We start from the raw sequence: 26,347 nt of genomic DNA, 5'->3' as shown, positions 1-26,347 counted from the left end.
CAGCCAAGCTTCCCTTCCTTATTCTGACATGGAAAACTTGTGTAAGACACCGCGTCCGCGTACGCTGTTGGAGGGGCGGTCGTATTTTCTGTGTACTGTGTATAGGCTGAATATGCTGCCTGCATGTGTTTGTCAGCATGGTGCAGGAGGGAGCTTGGAAGTGTCGATCAATGCGGTTTTTGTGATGGGCAAGTAGAAGGAATTTAAGAGGGCGTTTTTCAAAGCTGGGGCTTTCTCTTTTGGGGGCTGGTGTTGATGGTTTGAAGAGTTGCCGCTGCTGAGGGGGTGGTTACAAAGCGTGGGTTGGCGTTGCGGACAGTGAGACTTGATGTTGATTGCCGAGGGAGATAGGGCGGTGTGGAGCCGTCATAGCCTGGTTTATCTTTTGGTGGCTATATTGCTATGTTTTACAGTCATTCCAAAGGCCCTTCGACAAGTTGTAATTCAGTGTGTTGTAGGTAGTTGCACGTAGTAAGAAATTTGGAGAGATTAACGATGCTGTTCCTCTAATAAAGCGACTTGCCGAGGGTAAATTTAGAAAGATAACACAAAATGACAATTGGCTGAAATAAGAATTCCAGCTGGTGAGTGAGCGTAAGGGTACGAACGGCGGGCAGGGCACTCATTTGCGAAAGTCTAAACATCCAAGTCTATTTTCTTAAGCCTTGAACTTATTCCCCTGCAAGCGCCGTCAAGGTGCGCCAATTCCACCAATTCTTTATAGTGTACTTCTATCCTCTTCACACAAACCGATTGCGGCAGCTGTCAATACTCGCTGATCCGCAGATAAGACGGGGATGAGGAACGGATGTTAGAAGCTCCCAACATTTGTCGCAAGCAAGTGACAGGCATGGCGAGAAATATATATATTATGTTTTACGGAGACTGCTATGTCGCATCTCATTTTCTGCAAAAACAAGTCAGTGACGGAGACATTCACCGCAGAAGGGCAGTCAAATATACTTCGACCTTACTTTATGCGAGAGAGCAGAGTACAAAGTTCATTATACAACGCCATAGATAGGACCGAATAGGTAAAATTAGAGGTCCTACTCCTATCCCAACACTGCATTTAATATTTATCAGTACATTTTCAAGATGTCTTGAATATAGTTACATGCCCGAGCAAAATCTCCTCTTCGTATCTCCTTTCCCGTTTCGTCTTGTGAAGTCGTACTCAATGGGTCCGAGGCTACTTCATCTTTATCGTCCCAATCATTGGAAGCTCCCAAGATGCAAATGCAGCGGAGTGATCCTGGCGTAGGACCTTTGTTTCAGGTTGACGGCGGACTAGTTCCAACAGTGGTTCCATCTCTCGGCATTTATGCCGTTGACATCTTAGATCGCAAGCAGCTGGCATTGGGTGTGGGTAATTTTGTTGGACGCTCTGGATAGGCTGAGGATGGTTACCATTCGACGGTTGGCTTACCAAATCTCTGTAACCCCATCCATAAGTTCAAAGGACAATCCATCCGCTGAAGACAGAGAACATCACACTCCAACCCAGGACCCGCATAGTCCACCCAGACCTCGTTCGGCACCCCACCTATCCAACATGGACCGCGCGGCTTTCCGATCTTCTGCAAGTGGTGACAGTATCGCCGCGATAACCAGAGGGAAGACGCAGCGCAGAAAGTTGAAGCCCACCGGGTGCGTTGATTCTACATAAGTGCTGACTTCCAGGATATCTTTTGCGTCTGCAACAGCACGTGCGGTGAGATCTGAAACAGCGATTTCTGAATCTGCTGCAGGTCCTGCAGGGGAGACCTTGGCCAGGAGAAGTGTGAGTACGAGGTGAGCGGCTTTGAAGGCGGCGGTTGCGCTTGCCACGAAAGTGTCCGGTAGCTTTAGTGCCGCAGCCTGAGGTTTTGGTGCGGATAGGTCAATTGGGGTGGTCATATCCTCGGTTGTGATGACTTGCGAAGCAGGAAAGATTGTGCAAAGGTGAGGGTGCCGTTCAGCCCACTTGTTGAGTTGATCAAGTAGCTCCTTGGTCCGCTCGCGAACAGGGGTTAAGTCATCAATCGGTGGAAGGGGGTTCGAGAAGAAGCCACTTAGAGTGGCGTCGGTCCCAGTGAGGCGGATACATTCAGGGATCGAGAGAATTATATCTACGAGATGCATATGCGCGTTTTTAGGAGTGAGTAGGAAGGGTAGAGTCATCCACTCGGGTGTCGCAAAGACCGAAGGCTTGTTGAATACCACGGCCTTATGTGCCTAGTCAATGTTATCACTGGGGTTCCTTATGAACACAGTGCAGGTGGTATATACCCACCTCCGATACCCGTATTATCAAGAAGAGTGGGAACGCCTCCTCCGAACTGCAGTTCCTAGGGCCCTTCATGGCCAATATTGAAGCAGCTGCGTTAAGATGCTGGAACACGGTGCTTGGAGTTGTACCGGCATAGACCTCGTACAAGCCTAAGATGATGGGTGCGAGGCACTCTTCGTCGGATGGGACTGCATTGCGGCTCAATCTGGAGAGTGCCTTTCGTTGATTTTCAAGGCTTCTTGTGTACCATCGATAGGAGTCCACCAGGACTGGTGCATCCCCGTGTACTCTTGCATAGAACGCCATCGCTGCCGCTCGAATGGACAGCTTGAGTGCTGGTGTTTGTGCTTTCTGTTGCAGGCCGGGTAACAGTGCGATCCAAGGCGTCTGGGCCTGGTATGACCGGATACCCGAGTTGAGAGCTACAAAATGGGCGATGAAGACATTGTCGTAGGCATCTGCCATGGAAGGCTGATATGACATGGGTAATCTGTACTGGGATCTGATTCTGAGGATTACATCTTTGCCTGGTGAACCGACGTCATTTGGGTCAGACGACCTTGGCGTTGACATTAGGCTGTCCTTCCGATCTGTTGCGCAATCTTGGTCCTTTTGAGCCGAGATGTCGGGTAGGGCTTGAAGTTTAGCTGGTGCGATTTTGTTTTCCTGTTTAAGTGTTGTTTCTTTCTTCCTCCGTTGACGCGGCTTTGTCACTCTGTCGGTCATATCGATGATTGGCAAGGTGAGAGGTCCAGAGCATCCCAAGCCTAGACGCGTGCATCGCGCACAGGACGGGGCTCCAAGATCGCACTAAAACGCGATATAGATCAATATGCAGTCGTTAAGGCGAGACTAGTCATTGGGTGGAGTGTACCTTAACCCGGCGTTCCCGGCATTGTGTACAGGCACGGGTACGCTGCGTTTTCGGAGGCATAATAAGGATAAAGATTGTGAAAGACGGTGGTCTATACAGGAGTGGGTATCGGGGCATCCCTATGAAGTGGAAATAAGCACGACCCTCGGTCTTTCAACATCGGGGGACACTGTTTGGGACCCTGGCGCTTGGCCGAAACTGGCTTAACCTGTGGGGTAGCACGTGCGGAAACTCTCCGCCTTCTTGAGTTAAATCTGACCTCACTCCATCGCTTTTGTGCCCTACACGAATTCACATCTTCCAAAGGCACTGCATTAAGATCTGAAGTCGAACTATCGGCCCGTCTGTTGCCCTGGGAAGGAGAACTTCAATGCATCTGCGATTTCGGATCTGATTGCGCTACCCCACGTCAGCAACACGAGCCGTGCCTCACTTCGCATTTTAACCACCCACACAGGAGCATTCTCTTTGGAATTTCTTTGTAGGTGTGAAGAGGAAAGCAAAAGAATACTAATCAGCAAGCTGTCAGCATTCCTGCGTGCTCACCTCGTGAGGAAGATGACAGCGGAGAAAAGCAGAGTACCTCGACAGAAGGGTAGCAATACAATTGTAACCTGGGAATAATTTCGGAGCTGCTTTCACAGTCAGGCTCATGACCTCTCCAGCGACGAGCTCTCCTTGCTATCAGACTATGCTCGCCGTCAGCCTATGGTGGTGACGAGAAAGTGCCCCCCTCTTTACCACTCTTCCGGCTGGACTTTATGAAAGTTCAGTCAAGAACCGACCCTGAGCGTGGCAGGTATCGCAATCACTGAACCGTTGAGCCTGCGCATATCATTATACATTGATGTGACGGCTGGATAGACTGAGGCATTCGAATCAACTCGCACAGCGAACGCTAGATTGTCTCGCTCTGAATGTCGATTCAACCAAAAGAATATTGAGGTCCTTAACCCTCCATCCTACAAGGCCAAGTGACTCCTCGTGTCACTTGTCACATGCTGCTCGAATAGGACAACAACTGTTGAAACGACCTCTGAGCGAATGTTTCCCACTTTCCCGTTTTCAGTGACCGCATCCTCACGGGAAAGGTGCTAGACCTTGGTCATGGACGAAGTTCTCCCTTGCTCCATTAACCATGTCCGGATGGACCCTTTGAAGGAGGCTACGTTGCAGGAGCCAGAAGGTACCTCCATATGTACAATACTAACCAGGACGATATGGTGCACATCCGGTGTACAACATGGATAAGGTAGTCCTTCCGTTATTAGTCCTGCGGCCCAGCTAATGTGCCATCGGAACTTCACCCCCTGTGCGAACGCCAACCCCGGCACAGCGATCTGGACGACTCCTACCTTCCACCGGGTGCGAGGTAAAAAGGACGTGAATTCTCGAAGCATAGGGACATTAAACTGACGGTTTAATGGTATATGAGTCGATCCTATATCGCCTGCGTCTATGCACCCCGCAAGTCCAGAAAAACTAAATAATACCCCTGGCAAATCTCTCAAGCTTCCGAGACGGGGATGGCATGCAAATCTGCCGTTCTATTGGTCGGTAATCATTCAGCCTACGGCAGCGTCTTCCGCCAGCCCCTCACATTCAGAGTAGCCGGCTAAATGCTCCGACGCAGGAGAGATGTCGAATGCAAAGCGCATATTCTTCTTCTCTATGATCGCCAATTTACGAACCTGAACCGCCGTAGGTGGTTTGAACTACCGCGCGGTATTAAGTGTAGTTACAGTGCCCCACCCTCCATCTCATGCGCGGAGCGCTCAGGTCCGCGCCAAAACAGCTCCATATCAGGTCGGGTCAGTTGGAAATCGCCCGAAGCAACTGTTTGAAAGAGGCATGCGAGACTTGAGAGGTTGAACGGCTCAGCGTAGGTCCATGTGCTGTCATGCAAACGAGCATGAGTTTGGAGGGTTCCAGCGCAAGAAAAAGCGCCATCTCCGCAATTCTGGACTTCCTTGAACTTCGGTCGGCAATGCCAACCGCCACTCGTGTAGTAATACAAACATCCCGGTCATTCATCTCGACAGACGGGATACACAGATATCCATGCGAAGCCCAACCAATGAGGAGATACCATGGTACGACTTTATTGCGGCGAGTGTACAGCGTCTTTATGACCTTTAACAAGTTTCATCCGACCCTGATAATAAGTTCCAATAAGACGAGACCCGCAAAAGGCATGAAGCGTCATGTGTTGCAAAACCATTTTCTGTACAGCTTGACAGGACCGACTTGAATAGGAGACACCACACTGCATCGCAAACTTGTCCTCCCCACCAAGCTTACCGACACATCTGAAACGAAAACAGAGATCGCTCAGAATCCGCCCTCGGACGATGGAAATATCGGCACTCTATTAACAACATCCGGAAACGAAAGCACCCCGTTCAGTGGCCAATCTTCACCGACTTACCGTCACGTAGCAGAAGCCCTCGTCACTACCACATCCGCGTTGTCCCGGTTTGTGAGGCTGGCGAGCGCGGGACGCCTCCGGCCATGGGAATTATCAAGAGGCAGGGCTCGATAGGGAGGCCTACAGATCCCGAATACTACAGTTGGTCAATCCAGCGCCAGCTCACATCCATCACGCTGGCGACGATGCTAGTCGCCTTAGTCGCAATTGTTGGCCGCGTCTACATTCGAGTGTTTGTCCTCCGTCTTCTGCGCTTAGACGATTACTTCATTCTCGTTGCGATGATGCTCAGCATCCTTGGGTGCAGTTTCTTCCTCCAAGTGGTTAGCTTAGGGATGGGAAAACACATTTTCGCAATACCGGCAGAGAACATACAGCCGTTGCTGATGTGGATATTTATCGTCTCCGTCCTCATACCTATGGCATTGTGCTTTGTCAAGCTGTCAATAGCGTTCTTTCTCCTCTCACTGACGCGCGGGACCCGCTATGGCCGATTCTGCTGGTTCATCATCGGTAAGTACAGACTGAATTCTCGCCCAACTGACCTAAGTGAAGTTTACACTAATCCTGCTATAGGCTTTCTGGTGGCATTCATGCTCTTCACATTCTTCTCCCTCATCTTCGGCTGCGTGCCGATAGCGGCAAACTGGGACTTCACATTACGGCCTCCGCCTATCGGAACTGGGAACGCGAAATGCATGGAGATCACGACATATCGGAACATTGCGGTTACAAATAGCGGTAAGGAATACGTATCCACTTAAAGAAGTGCCTTCTGACGATATAAAGTCATCAACATTGTCACAGACATTGTGCTTGCGCTTATGCCTGTGCCTTTAGTCTGGAGGCTGCAGGTAAACAAGCGGACCAAAATCTCGCTAGTATTGATCTTGGGGCTGGGTTTCGTGTAAGACCTCTCGAAATCTGATAACAGCGGACATCTCTGCTAACAGGAATCTTCTGCAGTGCATGCGCAGCCGGGATCGTCAAAACTCCTCTCCTCTTCCATTTCTTCGACGACTTCGATTCCACCGGTAATCGCTCCTGGTATTACGCCTGGCAAATGTACGTACCTTTAAGCTTATTATTCCGTTTCATCTTACCTATTTCTCTCTGTTGCCACTCGGTCGCCTTCTAGGCCTTGTACTGACAGTACAGGATTGAAATGAACGTCGCCATCCTCGCCGCAACCCTCCCTTCCCTCAAACCCGCTTTCCGCTGGCTTCTCGACACCGCCAGAACCTTCGCATCAGGAGTTGCATCAGGCAATCGCACACGCACCGGCGGCACTCCAGCCCACATTGGCTACAAGCGCCAATTCTCATCCGGATACCTTCATCATAGAGACGCAAGACGTGACTCGTATCAGTTTGAAAGTAATCCAGTCCGCATGTCGAGATTCATTCCGAAGAACGACATCATACACGACGGAAGTAGGGGAAATTCGAATAACGGGTACACAGTCGACGGTGTGGAGTTGGAGCCAATGTACAACGTCACTGTCTCTGGAATGGGGGCAGAAAAGAAGAGAGGGGGGAATGGGTCTCCGAGCAGTGGCTCCGGTATGGGCTCGAATGCAAGCAGCGACGCTATACTCCAAATAGAGGACGTGGACGGTCAGGGTATGGGACCGGGGCCTGCCATGGGTGTCTCTGGTGGGACGGTAATTGGTGTGGGGACTGGGCCGGTACCTGCACCTGGGCCTGGGGAGAGGGGGATTTTTTGCACGACCGAGGTGACGGTGGTGTCATGTTGAGATTAGTAGCACACGTGAGGGAGGAAAAATATTGGAGGTGTGGCACAGATACCCATGATTTGATTTAGGCTCCGTATACCCAGCAATAGCAATCATTAGTACATTTAGGCCTTGTACCCAGGTCGCGATCGCTGTGATACCTCAAACACCCTAGAAACAGGTTAATCGTTGAAATTCTCTGTCCCATGGCGCAGTGAAGCGTATAGCGTGATAACGCATATAATTTCCTCCGTCTTTAAGGGCCTTCACTGTTTGGAGCGCTCTCATGCAAGCCGCCAGATCACACCTTAATGAACTTCCACACTTCCCCAATCTCACTCCCACTTCCACCATCAGCGAGAGCGAGCCACTGCTTCGGTGAACCCCCTCTTAACACTTCTGGTACTCCCCCTCTTACCACTACTGGCCTCAGTGTCCACCAATCCGGCTGAAGCAACACATACCCCCCGCCATTCCTGGAAGTATGACGGACACAATAGAACTCCCAGCCCTTGTGATGCGGCGCCTTGCAGTGAACAGTGGATTGATTACAGCGCCCGAAGTACAGGGCCGATGCAGGATCACGAAAGCCCAACCAGCCGTTCGTCTCGACGCACTCCCAGCGAATGTTCCCTGGTCCCCCAATACGCTCAAGGATGATGACCCCGCCGCGAAAGGTGATCGCATGACCGCTGGTGGCGGAAACGATGATGTAGGTTGAGCCTGCGGTAGGGATTGAAGACTCGGTAGCGTCCAAAGGAGATTCCCCGTAGGTGGAAGAAACGGGGGTAGGTGGAGTAAGGTTTGTGAAAGTCGCCGACTTGCTCATTGTATCGTTGTGGGAGGCCATTTTCCCGCCTAGTATTTTTGGACAGTTAGGCCTGGAGGGTATTCGTAAACAGGGATATGTCGGTCTACCAGAAAACGAGCGCGATAGCGAAGTTGGAACCGACCATGGACGTGAATGTGCGTCTCTGGCTGAGGATAGAGAAGGTTGTGGGGGAAGAGGAAAGTGGGGAGTGGGGTAAAGTAATTGAGCGAAATGCGACGGGGAGCACATCTTTCACTTCACCGAGAGCCGTAGACGACGCACCCCACGTGATAGCAAACGTTGCGCTAAGTTATAGTCAAAGATCTTAAGCTTAAACCTCCTTCCAAAATGCCACAGCTTGGCTAAGATAATTGAAGACACTGGCGTATACAGCACTCTTGACCGTATGCACTGAAATATCTGTTGGATATCAGTGAAGAAGGATAGACTGAGGTCGAAACAAAGCCTTTTCTGTCTCCCGCGTGGTTAGGTACGTCGCATTGAGCTCGCTCACATCGTACATTCACTGGCAAGTCCAGGCAACTGAACTCACACAGTGGTACTTTGATGTTGCCAATGGTCTTCTGCTGCTATTTCAAGCTCTATAATTCAAAAGTCCTTCAGCTGCTGTTTACCCAGCGTCATGGTTGCAGAGACTACACAGTAGGAGGCGCAATTGTAGGATTGGGCTGAAGGATTGTCAGAGGGACTGAAAGGCGGTGAACTCCTTCCTGGGTTTTCATTCCATTAAACGCTCCAGCAGCGTAAGCTGCACCGTCACGTTATCAGTCACAGCGTCCGCATCGTCACGACGCCTTTCAGTCTGATATGGCATTCCATGTTCCGCTTGCCCTGCTCGCCTTGTGTATTCTCATCCCAATCTCTTCTCGTTGTCTCCAGACCCAGTCATCAAGCCTCCATCGCCGTTCTGATTCCTCTCTGAAACGAACAAGAGATGTTTCGAATGCGGCATTCGAGTGGTTGAGGCCATCTATGTATAGGGAGCAAGTGTGAACAAGGGATCCACTGATCGCCTGCAAGACCCCCAGGCCGGACATGGCGCCTTGGCGTGGGGGCTAGCACTAGCTCCCGCGTGCGGGGACCGGATCGTGAGGCTCTTCGAACGACGACCGCTCTTAGAAAATGTCAATCACAATGCCGCCCTGATGTCTCGTTGTTTCTCCGCATGCAATGACTCGGAATCCCGTTGCATGCGTTGCGTGCAGATCGGCAAAGCAAAGATGTATTCACAATGACGGCAGACCACCTTGCGACCGTTGCAAGGCTACCGGTCGTGAGCAATCCTGCGAATTCCCTCCTCCAGGCACATCGGCCATCCACCGCAAGCCAAAGCGTCCACGGGTAGAGGACTCTACATCCGGGCTGACTCCGCCGTCTAACTCTACTCACTCATCTCACCGCGCAGAAACAGCCGCCCGCAGTCCACAAAGCACCACTGCTCTTCTCGATGGAGTGGATCCCTTCGACCTCCTCACTGACGATGTCATAAACAGTTATCTTCGCTGCGCATACAAATGGAGCTTCCACCACACGCCAACGCTGTTGAAGCACATTCGCGACCGTACACTGGAACCATGGATGGCATGGGCGATCCTTGCGTTAGCGATTCGGTATGGATGGGTGGCGGTTAGTGCAGGCTGCCGTAATGCTGATCAATCCGCAGGTTTGTCAAGGATACTCCTTCCCCCTTCAAGAGCCAGACCGAAGCCAGCAACGCATTTGCCGCGTACGCCCGCCAATTGCTACAGCCTGAGTTCGTAACTCCCACTGTGAGCAGAGTGCAGGCGCTATTGATGCTGACGGGACACGACTGGGGAGCAGGAAACGGTCAGAGAGCGTGGATATATCTTGGGATTGCTATACGGCTCGTGCAGACTATGGACCTTTGTCAAGAGCCTAAATGGCCCGTGAATAGGCCTCCCACTCGAGAAGAGTTCATTGATGCCGAGGTGCGCCGACGAACCGCGTGGACATGCTTCCTAATGGACTCCTTGCTCAGTGGAGGGAAGGGCCGTAAGCGTTCATTGGCGGCTGAGGATATGGCGATACAGCTTCCCTGCGAAAGGGACGCCTTCATCTTTGGCACGCCCGTGATCACTGAACGACTAGACGGCCGCTTAGTCGCACCATCGCAATACCCTCAACCAACTGGGGCACTCGGTATCATTGCTTACAGCATGCGCGTCGCGAACATATGGGGAAGGGTAGCGCGTTGGGCATGCTCTGAGGTTGTCAACTCTGAATTACCCTGGGTGGACACTTCCGAGTTTCAAAGGCTGTTCCACGATCTGGCGGAGTGGAAGAAGTCCCTTCCTGATCGCCTCCAATATGATCCGTTTACCCTACAATCCCACAATGCCATGGACCAAGGACAGGCATATTGCTATATGCACAGTATCTACTTCATGAGTTATATGTTTCTGTACCGCGCTTACCTGCCTGTTCTGGGTCCGCATACTGGCGTGGACGACACTCCGAAATCGTTTACCGAACTGAAGGATACGTGGAAGAATTGGCAAATAATGTCTAGAAGAGAGCTGTTCAGAGAATCCACGACTGTTTTGGAGATGCTAGATGAAATGCGCTCGTTCGGCGTATACTTTCTTCGTGGCCTGGTACCTTGGATTGGATTCACCATATACACCGCTGTCGGCGTCATGCTCTATACCCACCACTTTCCTAGCGTCGATGACGACCCTAAAATCGCTGAGAAGGCGCGAGATCGTGTCATCAAGGGTTGCACGTTTCTCAAAGACATGCAGACCCAATGGCCTATGGCCACGACATGGGTAGGCTTATGATCCACCATAGCTTAACGGCATCTAACCAATATTCTAGTATGAGACCATCAAACGCATGCAGGCCTACTATCGATCAGCAGTGGGGCATGCAAGTCCCGTATCCTCTGATGAGAGACAAGCGCTCCGCCGTGCGATGATTGATTACGGCGCCCTTCAGCCTTCACCAGTGCAACGACCTGGTGAATTCGCTAGGCCTTCAGATGCCTACGTTGCGCGGCCAGCTGTGATCCACGAGGTACGCTGACTATACCTTTCTGCACACATTGACTGACAAACAATAGCAACCGACCGCAGTCTCTTCTCCACTCTTGATGTCTCCGCCTCTGTCTACGCCTCAGAACCAGTCTACAGCTTCGGCGAACGGCAATAGCGCCCTCTCCCCTGCGCTTGACATCGACCAAACTTTTGACTTGAATTTTGATTTTACGAATTCGGATATGGAAGCGCTGATGATGAGTGCGCAGGACTTTTGGGTCTCGTTCCCAGGAGAGGTCGGCACGGGGCCTTATTATTGATGAGTCATCTTTCATAATAGTCCACCGCGGTGTTCTGTAGATACGAAATACGAACGGAGTAGGCACTATGGATTGCTAGCACCTGGTTGGTTTGCGGGATGGAAACCCCTGTCTCGGAGCGATGCCCGACGGTTGGCGGCAAAGTGATTGGGATATTTCACTGGGAGCCGGAACGGACCTCTTTTGGCGATTTTGGGCTTTGATGGACGGTAAAAGGCAAGACTTTCAATTGGGATTGTGCACGGATATGCGACTGATGTGTAATGACAATTGTTATATTTCCTGGGATTTCAACGGTTTGTACGCTTCGAACGTCGGGATACCCACTTAGGAATATATATGTACACTTAAGGAACTTGTGTTTGTAGTTAGATCACATCCAATAAGAGGGCCTCCAAGATGAACAACGCAGTCATTTCTGCGCATGCTTCCTAAAAGTTTCTCAAACACCAGGACTAGGGCAATGGTGCCCATCGCCTTTTGAATGCCGTCTTATTCCAAAAAGGGAATGGCCACGGAGCCGTCTCCATCATCCCCGCTAATCATCCGCGGCCGCCCCGCCCTTCAACCTCCCTTAAGCCTCATACGCCTTTGATCGGAATTTTCTCTTTGACAGTTGCTTGCAGTTCTCTAAATAACGTGCTGAGACTCTTTTCCAACGTCCTGTCGGTCGTGTCTTCCCTTCACTCTGATTAACGACAGTATATAACAAATCCACATTCGCAAGGCTAAAAGGTCGCTACATTCCTCAAGATGGGAGTCTACTACGAGACCATTCCAGACTCCCTCAGACCATGGATTCTCGACCAGAAAATGCTCTTGGTAGCCACCGCCCCTCTCTCCCCGTCCGGACACATCAACGTCTCCCCGAAAGGTGGCCAGCACTTTGGCATCACCTCCCCGCGCCAGTTTTGGTTCATGGACCTCTCGGGATCCGGCATAGAAACGACGGCTCACCTACACGAACCCGGTAACGGCCGCATATGCGTCATGTTCATGGCCTTTGAGGGCCCGCCGCGCATTCTCCGCATTTGGGGCAAGGGGCGGGCACTCGAATTTGGAACCCCAGAATTCAATGAGTTTGTGAAGAAGAACGAGGTCAAACTGTTACCTCATTCGAGGAGTATCATTCTCGTGGACATTGATCAGGTGGCTACTAGCTGCGGATACGCGGTGCCCTTCTACGATTTCAAAGGGTTCCGGACGGTGTTGGATGACTTCTTCGAGAAGAAGGAAAAGGCCTTCAAGGCGGGGAAGGAGTCTGAGAGTATGGATAGGTGGGTTGCGTTTATTCAATTCACGAAATCTCATCTTCGCCATTGGAGCTGAATCGCGTTGACGGTATCGCAGGTATTGGGCGTTGAAGAGTCAGCTGAGCGTAGACGGCCTGCCTGGTATGAAGAGGGGATACGAATTCGCCCAGCAGCACAATGTGGCGCCGCTGAAGAAGTTTGTCGGACAAGCTGCGCCCACCGCACCGAGAAGATCGAATGCCGTCTCGCCGGTTCAGCTGGCCTTGGTTGCTCTGCTGAGTTTCATCATAGGAGCCGTTTTGACGTTGACTGTGGTGCCGCCGGAATTTGTTAGGAGAGTGCAGTACAAGGAAGTATTCTTTTGAGGCGCTTTGAGTATGATGGTATGACTATCGGACGATCTTGCGTACAGACGATTCATCGAATATCTCACGTTTACGAGCTGTTCGAATCCATTCGCGTTACGGCCATCCATATGATTCCAGTCTTGAACACACAGCCCTCAGAGGGGTGGGCAGTATCCAACATATCATGGAATTTCTTTTCTGTAATGTCACTACATCTTTTGTTCTTTCGGAGAAATTAAGCGGTTTCCCTTCCTCCAGTCAATTATCTTTCTCCGAATCTATCTGTGCCTGAGCCACTTTCATTACCGCAAATTGACTGCCCAAGTTAATCGGACGGCTTACTGCACGTTGGGAATTGACATACCACAGCCTCTCCGATCTTAAAATTTGTTTACAGCAGTTTGCCCCTTGTAAGGCCTTGGTCATCCACGGTCATCCTATACCACGGGGAGGTTTTTGGTTCACATCCACTATCTCCGAAAAGAGGCCAAGTGCAACCGCACGTCACCACTGCATTTTTATCGGAGCACATTTTCTCTCGAAGGCTTTCACCGCCGTCAGGAAACAGCGCTGGTGGGTCCGAAATTTTCAACATTGTCTCCTGATTGGCGCCCCTCAGTTTTGTGCCCCTTTCACTCCCCTTCTTCACCTTCACCACCTCAGCCAGGGCCCTCTTCACTCGCCACCCACAGACGTAAAAAGCCTTGCCTCATGCCTTTCAATTCTTCCTCCTTCCTCCTTCCTCCCACAACCCCGCACTCGCAGACTGCGTCCACACGGCTTACGATTGCGCTCACACCAGCACCACCACGATGGAGTCCTCTTCATTCGCGAATATGACGCCGTCATCCGCCATGAGAGGGAGCAAGCGACGACGACCTGATTCTGGAGAGGAGCAGAGTTTCCACGACACCTTGGCTCAGTCCAAGGTAGGTTGAAGGGGACTGCTCACATAGTACCGCGTTAACCATCTCCAAACAAACATCCCAGGTAGCGACACGCGTACCGCCATTGGTTTGCCTTCTACCGCTGCTTCCCCGGCATCACCGTCGATGAACAAGCGGCGCCGGATCGATGTTGATCGCGCAGTCATCGTGACCCAGCCTGACGCGGACGTGGTGAAGACCAAGGCCTTCCGCCCTGGACCTAAGGTTCCTGTGAGTCGTCAACGCCCAGTCTCAACGCTATATAAGTTCTAACCTATGTTCAAGTTCACCAAGTTCTTTAAGCGCATGATCCTGCAGAGTGACAAGTTCCCAAGACCCTTCCCAGAGCCCCGCTACGAGGACGCAGAAATGTGGGCGCGGTTCGATCGCATGATGGGTGAAAAGTACGCCAGAGAGCGGAAGGAGAGGGAGCGTTGCCGCAAAGCGGAACGTGAGAGGTGGGATCTCCTCATCAAGTTCTTGCAGAAGCGCGACTAGAAGGAGGAACAGGAGAGGGGCAAGAGAGAGGCGGTCGCTGCAGCTCAAGCTGCTGAAGAGAAGCGGAGGAGGGATGAAGAAGCTGCAGCCGAACAGGCCCGCGTTGCCGAGCAGGCTCGGATTGCCCGCGAGGAACGGCTGCGTCGTGAAGCTGCTGAGCGTGAGGCGGCGCAGGAACGGGAGCGACAGCAGCAGATCTTGAGAAAGCGGCAGGAAGGGGAAGCGGCTGAACGGCGGAGGCAGAAGGCCAAAGCGGACGCTGAAGCCGCTGAGATCCAAAGGCAGAAGGCTGAAGGAGAGGCCAAAGCCGCGAAGGAAGCCGAAGCGCGCCGTAGGGAGGAGGAAGAGAAGCGAAGGGCAGAGGAAGAGAAGCAGAAGGCAGAGGAAGAGAAGCGGAAGGCAGAGGAAGAGAAGCGAAGGGAAGAGAATGAAGCCAGACAGATCGATCGCCTCATCCGACACCACATCATCATCGGTACCCATCCCTCGAAGATCCCCAATCTCCCACCGAAGTACTACTTTCTAAACCGGCTCAAGGAGCTCTGGCCCCAGCTCTCATCAGGATTGCCACAAGTAACCATTGAGTGGCTGAACCAGCGAGACGACGTGCAGTTACTCAAGAATGAGTTTCTCGAATTTGGCACTTGGGCCTTGCTGGTACTGAAGGATATTGCCCTTCCTGAGGAGGTGCTCAGCACTGGTTGGAACTCTCAGAGCTTCGAGCATCTGTACACAGTTCTGCAATCAGCTGTCGGCGACGCCCAGCTCGATCCGCTCATCTCAGACCTCACTACCCAGGTGGAGTCAATCGGTCAAACACTCCAGTTGTTTGAACTGCGGAAACTGTGTGCGGAGCCATCCCCAGCGGAAGACGAACCACTCCCCCCAGTGGTCCTCCCGCCTACACCATCTACACCAGCTCCAGCAAAGGCTGTCGACGTCAAGCAGGTGGAGCCGATGAGCAGCACGGCTCTTACGCCTGTAACCCTCAACCAGCCAAACAGCTTTGGAGATTCCACCTCTTCAGCGGAAAGCTCATTCGGATCGTCGCAGTCTTGGCTCGGGTCATCGGTTACCTCCATAACCTCCTCTTTCTCCGCACCAGCCATGAGCCTGGCTAAGCCAGCTCTTACAATGCCCTCGCCGGCACCCTTCCAAACTCCGCTGGGCCCATCACTGACGTCCTTCTATCCTCCATTCTCCACACCTACCTTGAGCTTGGCTGCGCCGGCCCCCGCCAACCCAGCCTGGAAAGGGCCTATCTTTCCGGCTGCAGCGCAGCCTATGCTCTCCTTCACCCCACCAGGCCTGCCCAAGGGCCATGTCGGCGCTATCCATCAATCAGAGCCTGCTCAATTGGAAGCGACATCTACAACTCTGCAGACCACAGCGCCTAATCCGGCGCCCACCACCGCCTCACTCCAGGACCCAGTCACGGAGGAAGTAGGGAAGCCGATTACCCACCTGGATACCCTTCCCCCACCCAACGGCACTGTCGCTGAGAGACCCGCAGAACAGGGTCAGCACCAACCGCCGGAAACGACGAAGACAACTCCTCCTTTGGAGGAGACCGATACCGTACCAAAACCGACTGGAAGCTCAACTCGTCGATTCATCAGTTCCGCCGAACTTGCGGAACGCCTGAAGCAGCTAGCAAGCGCGCGTGAGGCGGTAGACGTTGGTGTTCAGAATCCGAGCCGAAACGTTCCTCTTACACCTCCGTTCAAGCGACCGGAACCTCCTTCCAGCCCTCCTAGGATACAAGAAGACTTAGTTTCGGGGTTCGAAGGCCGAGACCAGCCCAAGGGGGATCTTATAAGCCGCTCTACTCGGAACGGACGGCCTCTGGAGCCGTACAGACACGCCAGCGTCGAGTCTCGATCGAAGCCTCTTCGTGCAGCGTTAAATCCGTCGGCCCAGGTCTCCAGGGATCCAAAGGCGCTTGTGAATCGCATCACATTCGACAAGCCCCGCCAGGAGGAATCGCAGAATGATGGCTCACGCCGGGCTAAAGGTGCTTATCAGAGCCATCGTGCTACGCCATATGGGCGATATGCCTCAGCTCCGAGGGGATTCAGGAGCGTCAATACTAAGCAACACTCTCTTAGGGCAGGCAGATCCATACGTGGAGTTGGAACGATTAGGAAGGAAAAGGAGGAGGGAAAGCGGGAAACGGGCGTGGAGAAGTCGTGGAAGAGAATTCAGGAGCACGGAAAGAAATCCTCCAGGCTCGAGTCCTTATTCGCATCTAACGATGATGGAGAGGACCAAGTGACGGAAGATGAGGAGCAGAATGAAGCTGAGCGCAACCTGCATATTCGGGGTGCGAGCAAACGTGCCACTTCGCTGAATGCCGGACGCTGGGGCCTTGGGCCCTCTGAAGAGTATGATAAAATCAGGACATCTGAAGATGAAGCCACTGAAGACGAGACAGCTGAAGTTGCAGAAGGAAAACCGCGTATGGCTTTGCAGAGCCACAGCGCCAGGCTGTCGAACTCCAAACCCATGCCCGCGGCGAGCGCTCACGAGGTTCCACTTCCAGATACGGATGATGAGAGTCGCCAGGAGCAGTCAGACACGGATGATGGATCCGCGGAGTCATTGGATTTTCGTAATAGATCGGCGGCATTGCCTCAAGTGAGGTTTGAGCGAGTTTCTGTTAACAACTTGGAGTCAACCCAAGCTATCCACACCCAAAGTTATATTCCCGCCGTACTCGACACGCCTGAAGTCCTCCCTTCTATCGAGGAGCCTAATGTCTCTACTCCAATCAATGGAAACCCCGGCGCAACATTGGCGCCTGAGCCGCGGGACTCCCCAGACCTTCCCACCCCCTCGCAGAACCCTATATCAGAGCCTACCGAGCTTCGAAAGCCCATCGAAAAGCGCCAGAAGCTAGGAGCCTGCAAGCACGCTCTGAACGGCACCGAATGCCCCTACGGAGACGACTGCTGGTACGAGCACAACCTCAACAGCATAGTATGCAAATACTACGACGCGAAAGACCCCAAAGCGTGCCCGGACAGACAAAACTGCCCGTACAAATGCTGGAAGGAGCACGCCTGGGATCGCGTACCAACCCCCGACCTCGACGGCTCCTCCTCCTCCTCCTCCGACGACGACCAGAGTCTTAACTGGGACTTTGCATCTCCAGTAGCGGGATCCTCCCCGGAGCCGCCGGCATCGCACCTGCGGAAGCCGAAAGACAAGGCCAAGACGCTGTGTCACTATGGGCGGAGCTGCCGCATCCAGGGGTGCGAGTTCGAGCACGACGCCAAGAAGATTGTGTGTAAGTTCTGGGAGAACAAGGTTGGGCAGTTGTGGCCTTGTCAGTACAGGTTGGGGTGTAAGTTCAAGTGTTATAAGGAGCATCGGGATGAGATGGATCTGCCGGGGAATATTCCGCTGGAGATCTTTTACGGGCAGTTTCATGAGGGGGCGGGGGAGTTTCTTGATTGGGCTCCCGTGTTGGATGGGGAGGAGCCGAGGGTGGGGGCGAGGGAGAGGTTGGAGGCTTATAGGGCTAGGAATGGTGGGTGAAGGGATGGGAGGGGGACAGGCGGTGATATGATGGCTGGGAAGGACGGGTGCTATGAGTGCTTATGGCATGGCTCTTATTGGATTTCGCCATCGACGAACATCAGGATTTCGAGAGCAGGAACAGGAATTGCGCTTTCGCCGTCGATGAGGCCGAGATCCGCGAGGAGCTAAAGGTGCCAGAACCATACGCTGTCCTGACAATCGGGAAGAGTTAAAAGGCTGGCGACAGGAAAACCAGATGGATCTGCCATACGGGCCCTGGTTCATTGGAACATCCCACAAAGACGTAAATCGGAAAGGAACATCATGGGGAAGCCGACATGCATCCGTTTATTTCTTTCTTCCGGCACAGATGTCGGATCGCGCGAGGGAGAACAATGGAATCTCCTTTTTTCTTTGTTTTTGCCGACAGATATGTAGAAGATCGTGGGAGGAAATGGAGGTGCGGAATAATGGGTTGATAGAAGGCACTGGTAATGAGTGATACTCTGACGTGATTCACGATAGGAAGGTCTTCATTGCGTCCCCGTGACGTGATGCTGGTTTCTCTGCTTCTTATTATGTGTTTCGGCTTTTCTAGATAAGGATGGTGGCGGCTGCCTCATGGATGCGTGATGGTCTACGGCCTGTTCGGTTCGCCGAAATGGAGGCTCCATTTCGACCTCCATTTCAGACATAAGAATCGTGCTGTGTCCCCCCTTGATTTCACCTCGCAGTGAAGATAGTACCCGCCGCACGCGCCGAGAGAAGAGCTTAAGTGGAAGCCATTCCGGCCATGGCGGTAGTGATAGTCACTCCGTTTGCGTCTTCCGTTTCAATCTCGATCTCCATGCCGTACTTCTCGCGAAGAATCTTGATCTCCAGTCCGCCTGCACCGCTGTCTATCATACCTTCGAGAGCCTCTGACGCCTTCATCAGCAGCTTGGAACTGACAATGTCTTCCCTCTTTGGCAGCAGTAGTGCGCCGAGCCTCTTCGTTTCGACGGCTGTCATGAAGATATACCCGACTACGAAGGGGAGTTGATTCTCCGTCTCAAGATACCCAGGCCCGTAGATACGCCGGAGGTCATCAGCAACCTTGTCCTTGATGGCGCGAAGAAGTCGCCAAGCCTGACGGTGCAGACGGAAATGATCAAACGTCAATGCCAAATCTTCGGACGCCAGCGACTGACAGATCATTGTGAGAGCCTCCTGTGTTGTGTGTCGCTTTCCATGACGTTTGTGGCCAGCGACGACCTCTGGATCAAGTTCGTAGTCGATCTCAAGCACCTTCGCCAACACTTTCTCCAGGTCCGACACCGTCTTGCTTTCAAATTTCGAATATCCAAAACGTAGCTCATATGCAATTGGAGTTGCGTCCTTTGATTTGAGTTCACCCTGCGGACCCCTATTTGACACGATTGGACGTGAATGCTTCCGCTTACCGCCTTGGGCAACGTTCTGCGCTGAGTAGCCCATGGACAGGGCAAAGCGTTGGAAGTAGTCGTCCGTATTTTTGGGCCTGTCGCCAACAAACATCGCAGGATCGCCGTGAATCGTTATAGCCAGATCCATGTCCTGCCACGACCTCGTGAGAAATTTTTCCTGTCTAACAGCGTTGTAGATCTGGGCTGCGAACTTTGCAGAACCCCAGGCGTTCAAGAAAGCGAGACCCAGTTCCTGCATGTCGAGCTTCATGCCAAACAGTAGGGAACCGCAAAGCCAGGGGTGAGCTTTGAAGAATGCGTGCGAAGGTGGCAGTTGATCAGAAGGCTATGGAACGTCAGCTACAATTCACCAAAAGCGGGGAGCACGGAATCTGTCTTACTATGCCCAATTTCGTCAACTGTTTCGAAGTCAGCATTCCAGCGTGCATATGAGCTAGTAGAGAGACATACATTCTTCGCTTTCAGTTCACCATAAGCGTCCTCCAGCAGCCAACGCTCCATGACTTCCGATATCATCCTCAGAGGAAGGTCGTTCTGTCGCGGCCAGTTGTCGACACGTAATTTGCGTGGAACTCGAAGTTCAGGTTCAGAGATGCTTTACAGGCCATGACGTAGGTCTGTAAGTCGACGGCACCCACTGCTGACTGGCCCCTGAGGCACTGCTGTATGTCCAAATGGATCTGAGCGGCAAAATCCAATGCCATTGTATGACGATCCTGGGTTTTAAGAAGGGCCACGGCCTTTGTAAACTCGTCAGTTGCCTTCAGCTGACCCGCCTGATTAGCGTGGTGAAAGAACACAATGTCCGAAAGAAGCTCCAGAAGGAGGACTTTGTCTTCATCGAATTTCTCCCCGCCTGTCATGCTCGCTCGATCCTTTGCCGGATCAGACACTCCGTAAAACCCGGACTTGTACACTGGCAAATCATGGACTTTGAGGACCCTTCTGAAAGCGTCTACCAGACTATGTGTACTGACGAGACTGGTTTCTGCAAGTTCATACAAGCTGAAGTTAACGGGATCGTCGTGTCTAAGACGTGCTGATGGATCTTGACCTCGAAGAAGGCATTGGACTGCGAAGAACTTTCCTCTCGCATCCACGGTACTAGACTCGGACGGATGGTCCTTCATGAACTGCTCCTCCAACTCTTGTATCATCTTGATACCGACGTCTGTGGTGATAGCGGCTGCAATGAGAGTCACAGCACGCTGGGAATATGACCGCCACGCATGCCGAATCGCGTCTCGGATCCTGGAGCAGTCCTGAAGCATAGCAGCAGTTGCAAGATACAGTTCAAGTGGATCGTCGGAAGGTTCAACTGTATACATAGCGGTTGCTTCATCGCTCTGGGCGGCGGGTGCAATGTCCGGCGCATTGAGGAAGGCTTCAGAGGGTTCTTCGACCGTCAAAGCTGCGAACATGTTGTCGAGGTGAACCTCAACATCATCCGTTGGATCACTGCTTGGAGTGGTTTGGCCTTGTGGCGGAGTAGGTCCCGTTTGGCGACGGGGTTTGAGAACATCCCTCACCTTCTCTAAGACTCCCAAAAAGTACGCATGTCCGTCGTCAATCCCGTTAGTGGCGGCTTGCTGCTGAGCATGGTAGTCGTAGTGACGTTGTCGTAGGCTGATTGCCCTTTCTATTGTTTCCCAGACTGGTGCGGGAACTTTTACACCTGGTTTGGGTGCCAGAAATTCTGCCAATGTAATGAAGTCCTTGACGGCGATGGTGTATTTCGGCGCGGATGTCGATGGTTTCGGCGAAGTGTCGCTGCTACTCATCTGTTTCGCCTCCTTCCGTGCCTTTCCTTTCAAGCGTTTACTCTTCTGTTGGGCTGGGATTTTGGAGTTACCCGTGAGTAGATCAGATGAGAATCCAAATCGCTTGGCTGTCGTAGCAAGCCATGTCGCAATGCCATCGGTGTCCTGCTTATATCGACGATAAGTATCCGCTAGGAGTGGTGGAAGCATCCTCAGCGGGTGGAACAAGGTCTAAGATGAAGAATGCGGCTACAAGCTCGACGTAGTTTACAGGATCGCAGAGATGAAGGGGGTTGTTACGAGTAGGATTGCCGCAAAGGGTTTGATCGATCAATCATTTGGAGTTTGCTTTAGACCTGACCAAACCGCTAGATTCGCTTAGACATCCAATCAGGATCGTGCTAGTATTCCCTATAGGATTATGGAGGCTCTCCACAAAAGTAAGGGCCGGTGGTTCGTGCGCGCCGCCACCCGCAGGGTGCTTTCAGCTGGTTCTTGGCATGACAACTCACCATGCAGAGTGAGCTGAAATCCGGCATTTTGTATAGGAATCTATAGAGAAGAAGCTTCTGAAATATGAATCTGTGTCTGAATTTTCACCTGGCGTAGTCCCTGGAGTTATACCTTTCTGCATTCTTGTGAATTACCTCACTGTTCCTGTTACGACCCAGCAGGAGCTAACCCTGATGAAGCCCCACTTGACCAGGTGTGCTCTCACTCAAGCGAAGGCAACCACAGAGCACTCGGCATCACCCAAGGAACACAGACCAATGGAGTCATGTGATCATGCATGGTGCTCTCTATGCTCTCCATAATCTCAGAGAGCAAGCAGAGCAGCGAGAGCAGGATATGCAGGATGCTCTCAATGATCTCAATGATCTCACAGAGCAGTGAGATCAAGCAGAGCAACCTTGTATATATAACAGTAGACGATGAGCTTTTACAGCTCTTCGTGTTCAATGTCAATCAGTACTTCTTAGTACACTTGGTTTTCAATCTGATATCCTTTTCGGAAGAATACCACTTACCGTCTTGATATCAACCACACTGTGCAAGGAACTCTATCGTTCATTCCCGAGAACCAACCAAGATCCCTAGAGGACATACCATTATCCGTGGGACCTTCACAGTTCTCTAGCACCTGCACGATCAATGGCACCTCCACACCCATACTATGATCTTGCAACTAGGGCTCAGGTTATAGCCCTACGTTCTTTTGGTACGTCAATCAAGCAAGTTGAAGAGATAACTGGCGTGAAGGAGAGGACTCAAAGGAAGATAATTACGCGGGCAAAGGAGCATGGGTACCAGCCAAATTCAGTAGTTCTGGATGACCACGTGAAGGATGCGCCTAAGGCAGGTGCTCCGCGCAAGAGGAGTGCCTCCTTTGAGGAGGCACTACTTCAGAAAGTGCAGCGTGATAGATATGGGAGAGAGAAAGGCACTGAGCAGCTGGCCAGGGAGCTTACTGATGAAGGATGGTTAGTTTCCTATGAGACGGTAAGGAGGCACCTCAGATCTATGGGCTTCCGGAGAGTGAAGCCTACTAGAAAACCTGGCCTTACGGAGAAGATGATGAAGGAGAGGTTAGAGTGGGCTTTGAAGCACAAAGACTGGAGCTTAGATGACTGGAAGAAGGTTATTTGGAGTGATGAAACAGCTGTAGTTATGGGCATATGGAGAGGCTCTGTTCGTATATGGTGCCAGACCTCTGAAAAATATAAAAAAAGCTGCATTCGGGCACGGTGGAAGGGCTACTCAGAGTTCATGTTTTGGGGCTGCTTTTCCTACGACTTCAAAGGCCCATTTCATATCTACCAAACGGAGATGAAGAAGCTGAAAAAGGAGGCTGAAAAGGAGATTCAGAAGCTGAATATGAAGTGGGAGCCAAAGAAGAAGGAGGAGTGGGAGCTTACTACACTGATGAGGTGTGCTGGCCTAAGAAACAAGCCTGGAAAGAAGCCTGAGTGGAAATGGGATGAAAAGCATGGAAAACTCACCCGTAAGGGGAAGGGAGGAGTTGACTGGTGGCGCTACTACAGTGAGGTGTTAAAGCCTAAGCTTATTCCATTTGCGCAGGAGTGCCAGAAGATAGAGCCTGTGATTGTTGTTCAAGAGGATAAGGCTCCTTCTCACGCCCATTGGTTTCAGGATGAGTTCTTTAAGGAGATGGAGGTCCCTAGGCTTATCTGGTGTGGCAATTCACCAGATCTCAACGCTATTGAACCCTGCTGGCCATGGCTTAAGAGGAAGACTACTACTCGAGGAGCAGCCTCCGCAGCTCCTAAGATGGCGCAGGAGTGGAAGGAGGCATGGGATAACCTTGAACAGTGGAGGATCCGGCGCTGGATTGAAAGAATTCCACACCATATTCAGAAGATTATAGAGCTTGAGGGGGGTAATGAGTACCAGGAAGGAAGAGCAGATAAATCTACAAGCTGGCAGCCACGAGAAAGAGCACGAAAAGACTCCTCCTCACGCTCATCCTCACGCTCCTCCACCTCATCTAGCTCCTCGGAGTATTGGCCAGATGGCCGGCCAGTGTTTGGAGACTTCAGAGATGAGATGACGCTGAGTGAATTGGAAGACTTTGAAGGCTATCACTCTAGCTCTGAGGGGTCTTCAGCTGATGGGGAATGGGAGATAGATGACGGAGATTGAATCTACACTTTGATTTATATAGATATCTGTAGTGGTTGCTAAGATATCTACAATTTAATTCACTGAGTTGCATTGCCAAGAAGAAGCTGACTCGGTGGCGGCGCGCACGAACCACCGGCCCTTACTTTTGTGGAGAGCCTCCGTAGAACATGTCAGATTGGCGCTGTTCGGTGTATCAGATGGAAAGCTATCTTGATAATTTCAAGTTCCTGGGCAGCGCAGAGAAAAGACTCAAATGACAGTCTTAGGAAAAAACACATGCACAGAACAGTTAAGTCAATCATGACCAGGGCTTCACCACAAGCCTCGACATCCAACCAAGCACCATGCTAACTTGAACAGGCAATCTTCCAGAACACTTTTAGCGCTGACATGCGCGCCAGCAAGCGAAACACGAGAGGGACATGGGTCCAAACCAGCGCTCACTCAGCACTCCCATCGCTTCCCAAAACGGTATAAACGTCCGTCTTTCGTGACAGCCATGCGCGCGGTACCTGCTGGCGAGGCTCGTAAAACGATACCATTGGTGGACAGGCCCCGTGAGAGAAGTTCGCTTCCAATGTTGGTTTTCGAACCTCTGATCGGTGAACTTCACGATGCTGCAGACAGCACTGGTGGTGGAAGGAAGAAGGTAGCGGTTCGCATACGAAGCGTACTGTGTACATGAGTCTAATCATTACAGCGTCTATCTGGTATCTGGTATCATTTAAACAAAACCCTCCATCCCAAATGCCCAAGCACCCAAAATATACAGAGCCCTCAAACGCCAAACATCCAGCCCAGGTATTTATCGATTCCCCGATCTTGATGGCGGCGGCGGCGGATACCTCTTCCACTCACCCCGCTCCTCATACATGACGTTCGCCTCGGGCACGGAAATCACCTTCTCCCTACTAAACACGTAGTCCGAGTTTGGCCGCGGCCGCCTGGAGGCGCTGCTGTGTTCGGAGGGCTGGCCGCCGTCGCTGAGACTACTGTCTTCTGTTTCCCACTCTGCGAGGGGAATGACGCCGATGTCGCAGAGGGATTTGGGCAACGGTGAGTCGTGGTCGGGACCCTGGGTGGTGGTGGTTGGCGGAGGGAAAGATGCTGGGGATTGCGGGCGTGAGTCGGGTATGTCGATGCAGCGCATGAAGACGTTTTCCTCGCGCTTCTCCGAGCTGGGGGGTCTGGGTACGGTATTCGTTGATGGGAAGCGGTTGAAGTGTTGCGAATTTAGGTGAGCGGAGGAGCGGTCGAGTCCGTATGTGGCAAGTGGGTGGCAGTAATTCTCGGCTGGCTGCTTCTCCTTCATAGGTTGAGTGGAGGATTGTGAAGACATGGAGTTGAATTGGGGGTCGCTCCGCTTGAAGTAGCGCTTGATCTTCTTGGGCGCCGTGCACTCAAAATGGAGTGTATCGGGCTTGATGGCCCCGGAGAGGACACTAAGGATGAAGGGATGGAGACAGGGTAGGCAGGCCGTGATAATCGAGAGGTTCTGTGCTATTTGTACGCACAGGGCGGTCCTCCAGTGGTGGTAGGTGACGTCGGCCGGGTCGACATCCCGATTGAAATAGACAAGTTGAGCAACTACCGCTGCAACGACGCTGACATTCTGTTAGTTGAGTCCAGCACAAACGGGGAGAGCATATACCTCAGTCGTGACAGGAACACGGAAGAAACAGAGATACTTCTGCCAGCAGAAAGGCGAATATTCCAGACAACAAGGGGTATAATGACCAGAATGACCTCGACCACAATGTTTGTGATGCCGATATAGTTGATGAAGCTGATAACATCTATGCACTGCTTGCCTAAGAAGTGCCATGGTTGAGGAAATGGACACGGGAAGACGGTGACCATGACTCCGGAAAAGGTCCAGAGCCCTGAAAAGATAGCGAAGCCGAGTGCAGCGCACTTTGCAATCCGGCCTGGTAGGATTTTCATGATGAGTAGGCAGACGGATATCCTCGCGCAGCCCATGTTGGCGATGTATAGCATACAGCCAGCGTATTCGGCCTGCACTGGTGAGTTAAGGACGCTACCAAGTATGCGAAGACATACCTTCTGGAAAATTCGCAGCTCCTCTACGGTGAGGTCTGCAGCATGCTGCCCCAGAGCATGCATAGCCTCCATTGATACAGCAGCTGTCTGTCCTACGCTGAAGAGCTGCGCTTGTTAGAGGCATTCCCCATAATACACTGAATAAACTTACTGCAGCGAGGACAATGAAGACATCGTCTAAACCAAACCTTCTGCCCTTCTTTATCACCACAAACTTCATGGTTAACCTCGTGATGAGAGTGAAGACCATGGCAACAACCAGAATCCATGACACCACGCTCACGATCATCCCCCGGTCGCCCATTGGGGATTCCCGCCTCTTCTCCAATGCTGCTGCGACTCCATTGAGCATGTTTGCTTTCCCGAGCACTGAAGTCCTGATATCCTACACGATAGCCTCAATCGTGCATCTGAAGTTGTCCCCCCGGCCAGACG

At 52.0% G+C, this 26,347-nt stretch overlaps 8 protein-coding genes across 8 annotated transcripts; 3 read left to right on the top strand and 5 right to left on the bottom strand.

Moving 5' to 3' along the window:
* Positions 1 to 1,491: 1,491 nt before the first annotated feature.
* On the bottom strand, positions 1,492 to 2,998 carry EI97DRAFT_372370 (uncharacterized protein; the record flags this gene model as incomplete). Its single annotated transcript, XM_033795344.1, has 2 exons — positions 1,492 to 2,217; positions 2,276 to 2,998. The coding sequence occupies 2 exons, from the start codon at positions 2,996 to 2,998 to the stop codon at positions 1,492 to 1,494; spliced, it is 1,449 nt and encodes a 482-aa protein (XP_033656660.1).
* A 2,761-nt stretch (positions 2,999 to 5,759) lies between these two features.
* On the top strand, positions 5,760 to 7,330 carry EI97DRAFT_371657 (uncharacterized protein; the record flags this gene model as incomplete). Its single annotated transcript, XM_033795308.1, has 5 exons — positions 5,760 to 6,087; positions 6,151 to 6,315; positions 6,364 to 6,481; positions 6,541 to 6,639; positions 6,733 to 7,330. The coding sequence occupies 5 exons, from the start codon at positions 5,760 to 5,762 to the stop codon at positions 7,328 to 7,330; spliced, it is 1,308 nt and encodes a 435-aa protein (XP_033656659.1).
* Positions 7,331 to 7,760: 430 nt separating this feature from the next.
* Positions 7,761 to 8,102, bottom strand: EI97DRAFT_360785 (uncharacterized protein; the record flags this gene model as incomplete). Its single annotated transcript, XM_033794951.1, has 1 exon — positions 7,761 to 8,102. A coding segment is annotated over one exon (342 nt), but the record flags the coding sequence as incomplete, so codon positions are not given.
* Positions 8,103 to 9,250: 1,148 nt separating this feature from the next.
* EI97DRAFT_394093 (uncharacterized protein) lies at positions 9,251 to 13,569 on the top strand. Its single transcript, XM_033796293.1, has 8 exons — positions 9,251 to 9,751; positions 9,805 to 10,930; positions 10,980 to 11,177; positions 11,224 to 11,433; positions 11,537 to 11,717; positions 11,963 to 12,117; positions 12,211 to 12,734; positions 12,808 to 13,569. Exons 1-8 carry the CDS (start codon positions 9,312 to 9,314, stop codon positions 13,073 to 13,075), a joined length of 3,102 nt encoding a protein of 1,033 aa, XP_033656657.1. The 5' UTR covers positions 9,251 to 9,311; the 3' UTR covers positions 13,076 to 13,569.
* A 307-nt stretch (positions 13,570 to 13,876) lies between these two features.
* On the bottom strand, positions 13,877 to 15,201 carry EI97DRAFT_227786 (uncharacterized protein). Its single transcript, XM_033793921.1, has 2 exons — positions 14,258 to 15,201; positions 13,877 to 14,203 (listed from the first exon to the last, which is right to left on the bottom strand). The coding sequence occupies exons 1-2, from the start codon at positions 14,962 to 14,964 to the stop codon at positions 14,101 to 14,103; spliced, it is 810 nt and encodes a 269-aa protein (XP_033656656.1). The 5' UTR covers positions 14,965 to 15,201; the 3' UTR covers positions 13,877 to 14,100.
* A 3,573-nt stretch (positions 15,202 to 18,774) lies between these two features.
* EI97DRAFT_440580 (uncharacterized protein) lies at positions 18,775 to 21,747 on the bottom strand (the record flags this gene model as incomplete). Its single annotated transcript, XM_033799641.1, has 5 exons — positions 18,775 to 19,773; positions 19,829 to 19,846; positions 19,899 to 20,020; positions 20,050 to 21,439; positions 21,721 to 21,747. The coding sequence occupies 5 exons, from the start codon at positions 21,745 to 21,747 to the stop codon at positions 18,775 to 18,777; spliced, it is 2,556 nt and encodes an 851-aa protein (XP_033656655.1).
* A 613-nt stretch (positions 21,748 to 22,360) lies between these two features.
* EI97DRAFT_372182 (uncharacterized protein) lies at positions 22,361 to 22,711 on the top strand (the record flags this gene model as incomplete). Its single annotated transcript, XM_033795333.1, has 1 exon — positions 22,361 to 22,711. A coding segment is annotated over one exon (351 nt), but the record flags the coding sequence as incomplete, so codon positions are not given.
* Positions 22,712 to 24,656: 1,945 nt separating this feature from the next.
* EI97DRAFT_440579 (uncharacterized protein) lies at positions 24,657 to 26,264 on the bottom strand (the record flags this gene model as incomplete). Its single annotated transcript, XM_033799640.1, has 4 exons — positions 24,657 to 25,455; positions 25,503 to 25,867; positions 25,913 to 26,017; positions 26,064 to 26,264. 4 exons carry the CDS (start codon positions 26,262 to 26,264, stop codon positions 24,657 to 24,659), a joined length of 1,470 nt encoding a protein of 489 aa, XP_033656653.1.
* Positions 26,265 to 26,347: the final 83 nt, after the last annotated feature.

This window comes from Westerdykella ornata (assembly GCF_010094085.1).
Source record: "Westerdykella ornata strain CBS 379.55 unplaced genomic scaffold EI97scaffold_4, whole genome shotgun sequence".
NCBI classification, from domain to species: Eukaryota; Fungi; Ascomycota; class Dothideomycetes; order Pleosporales; family Sporormiaceae; genus Westerdykella; species Westerdykella ornata.
Note: the sequence above shows the minus strand (reverse complement) of the source record. Positions and strands in the feature narration are given on the sequence as shown.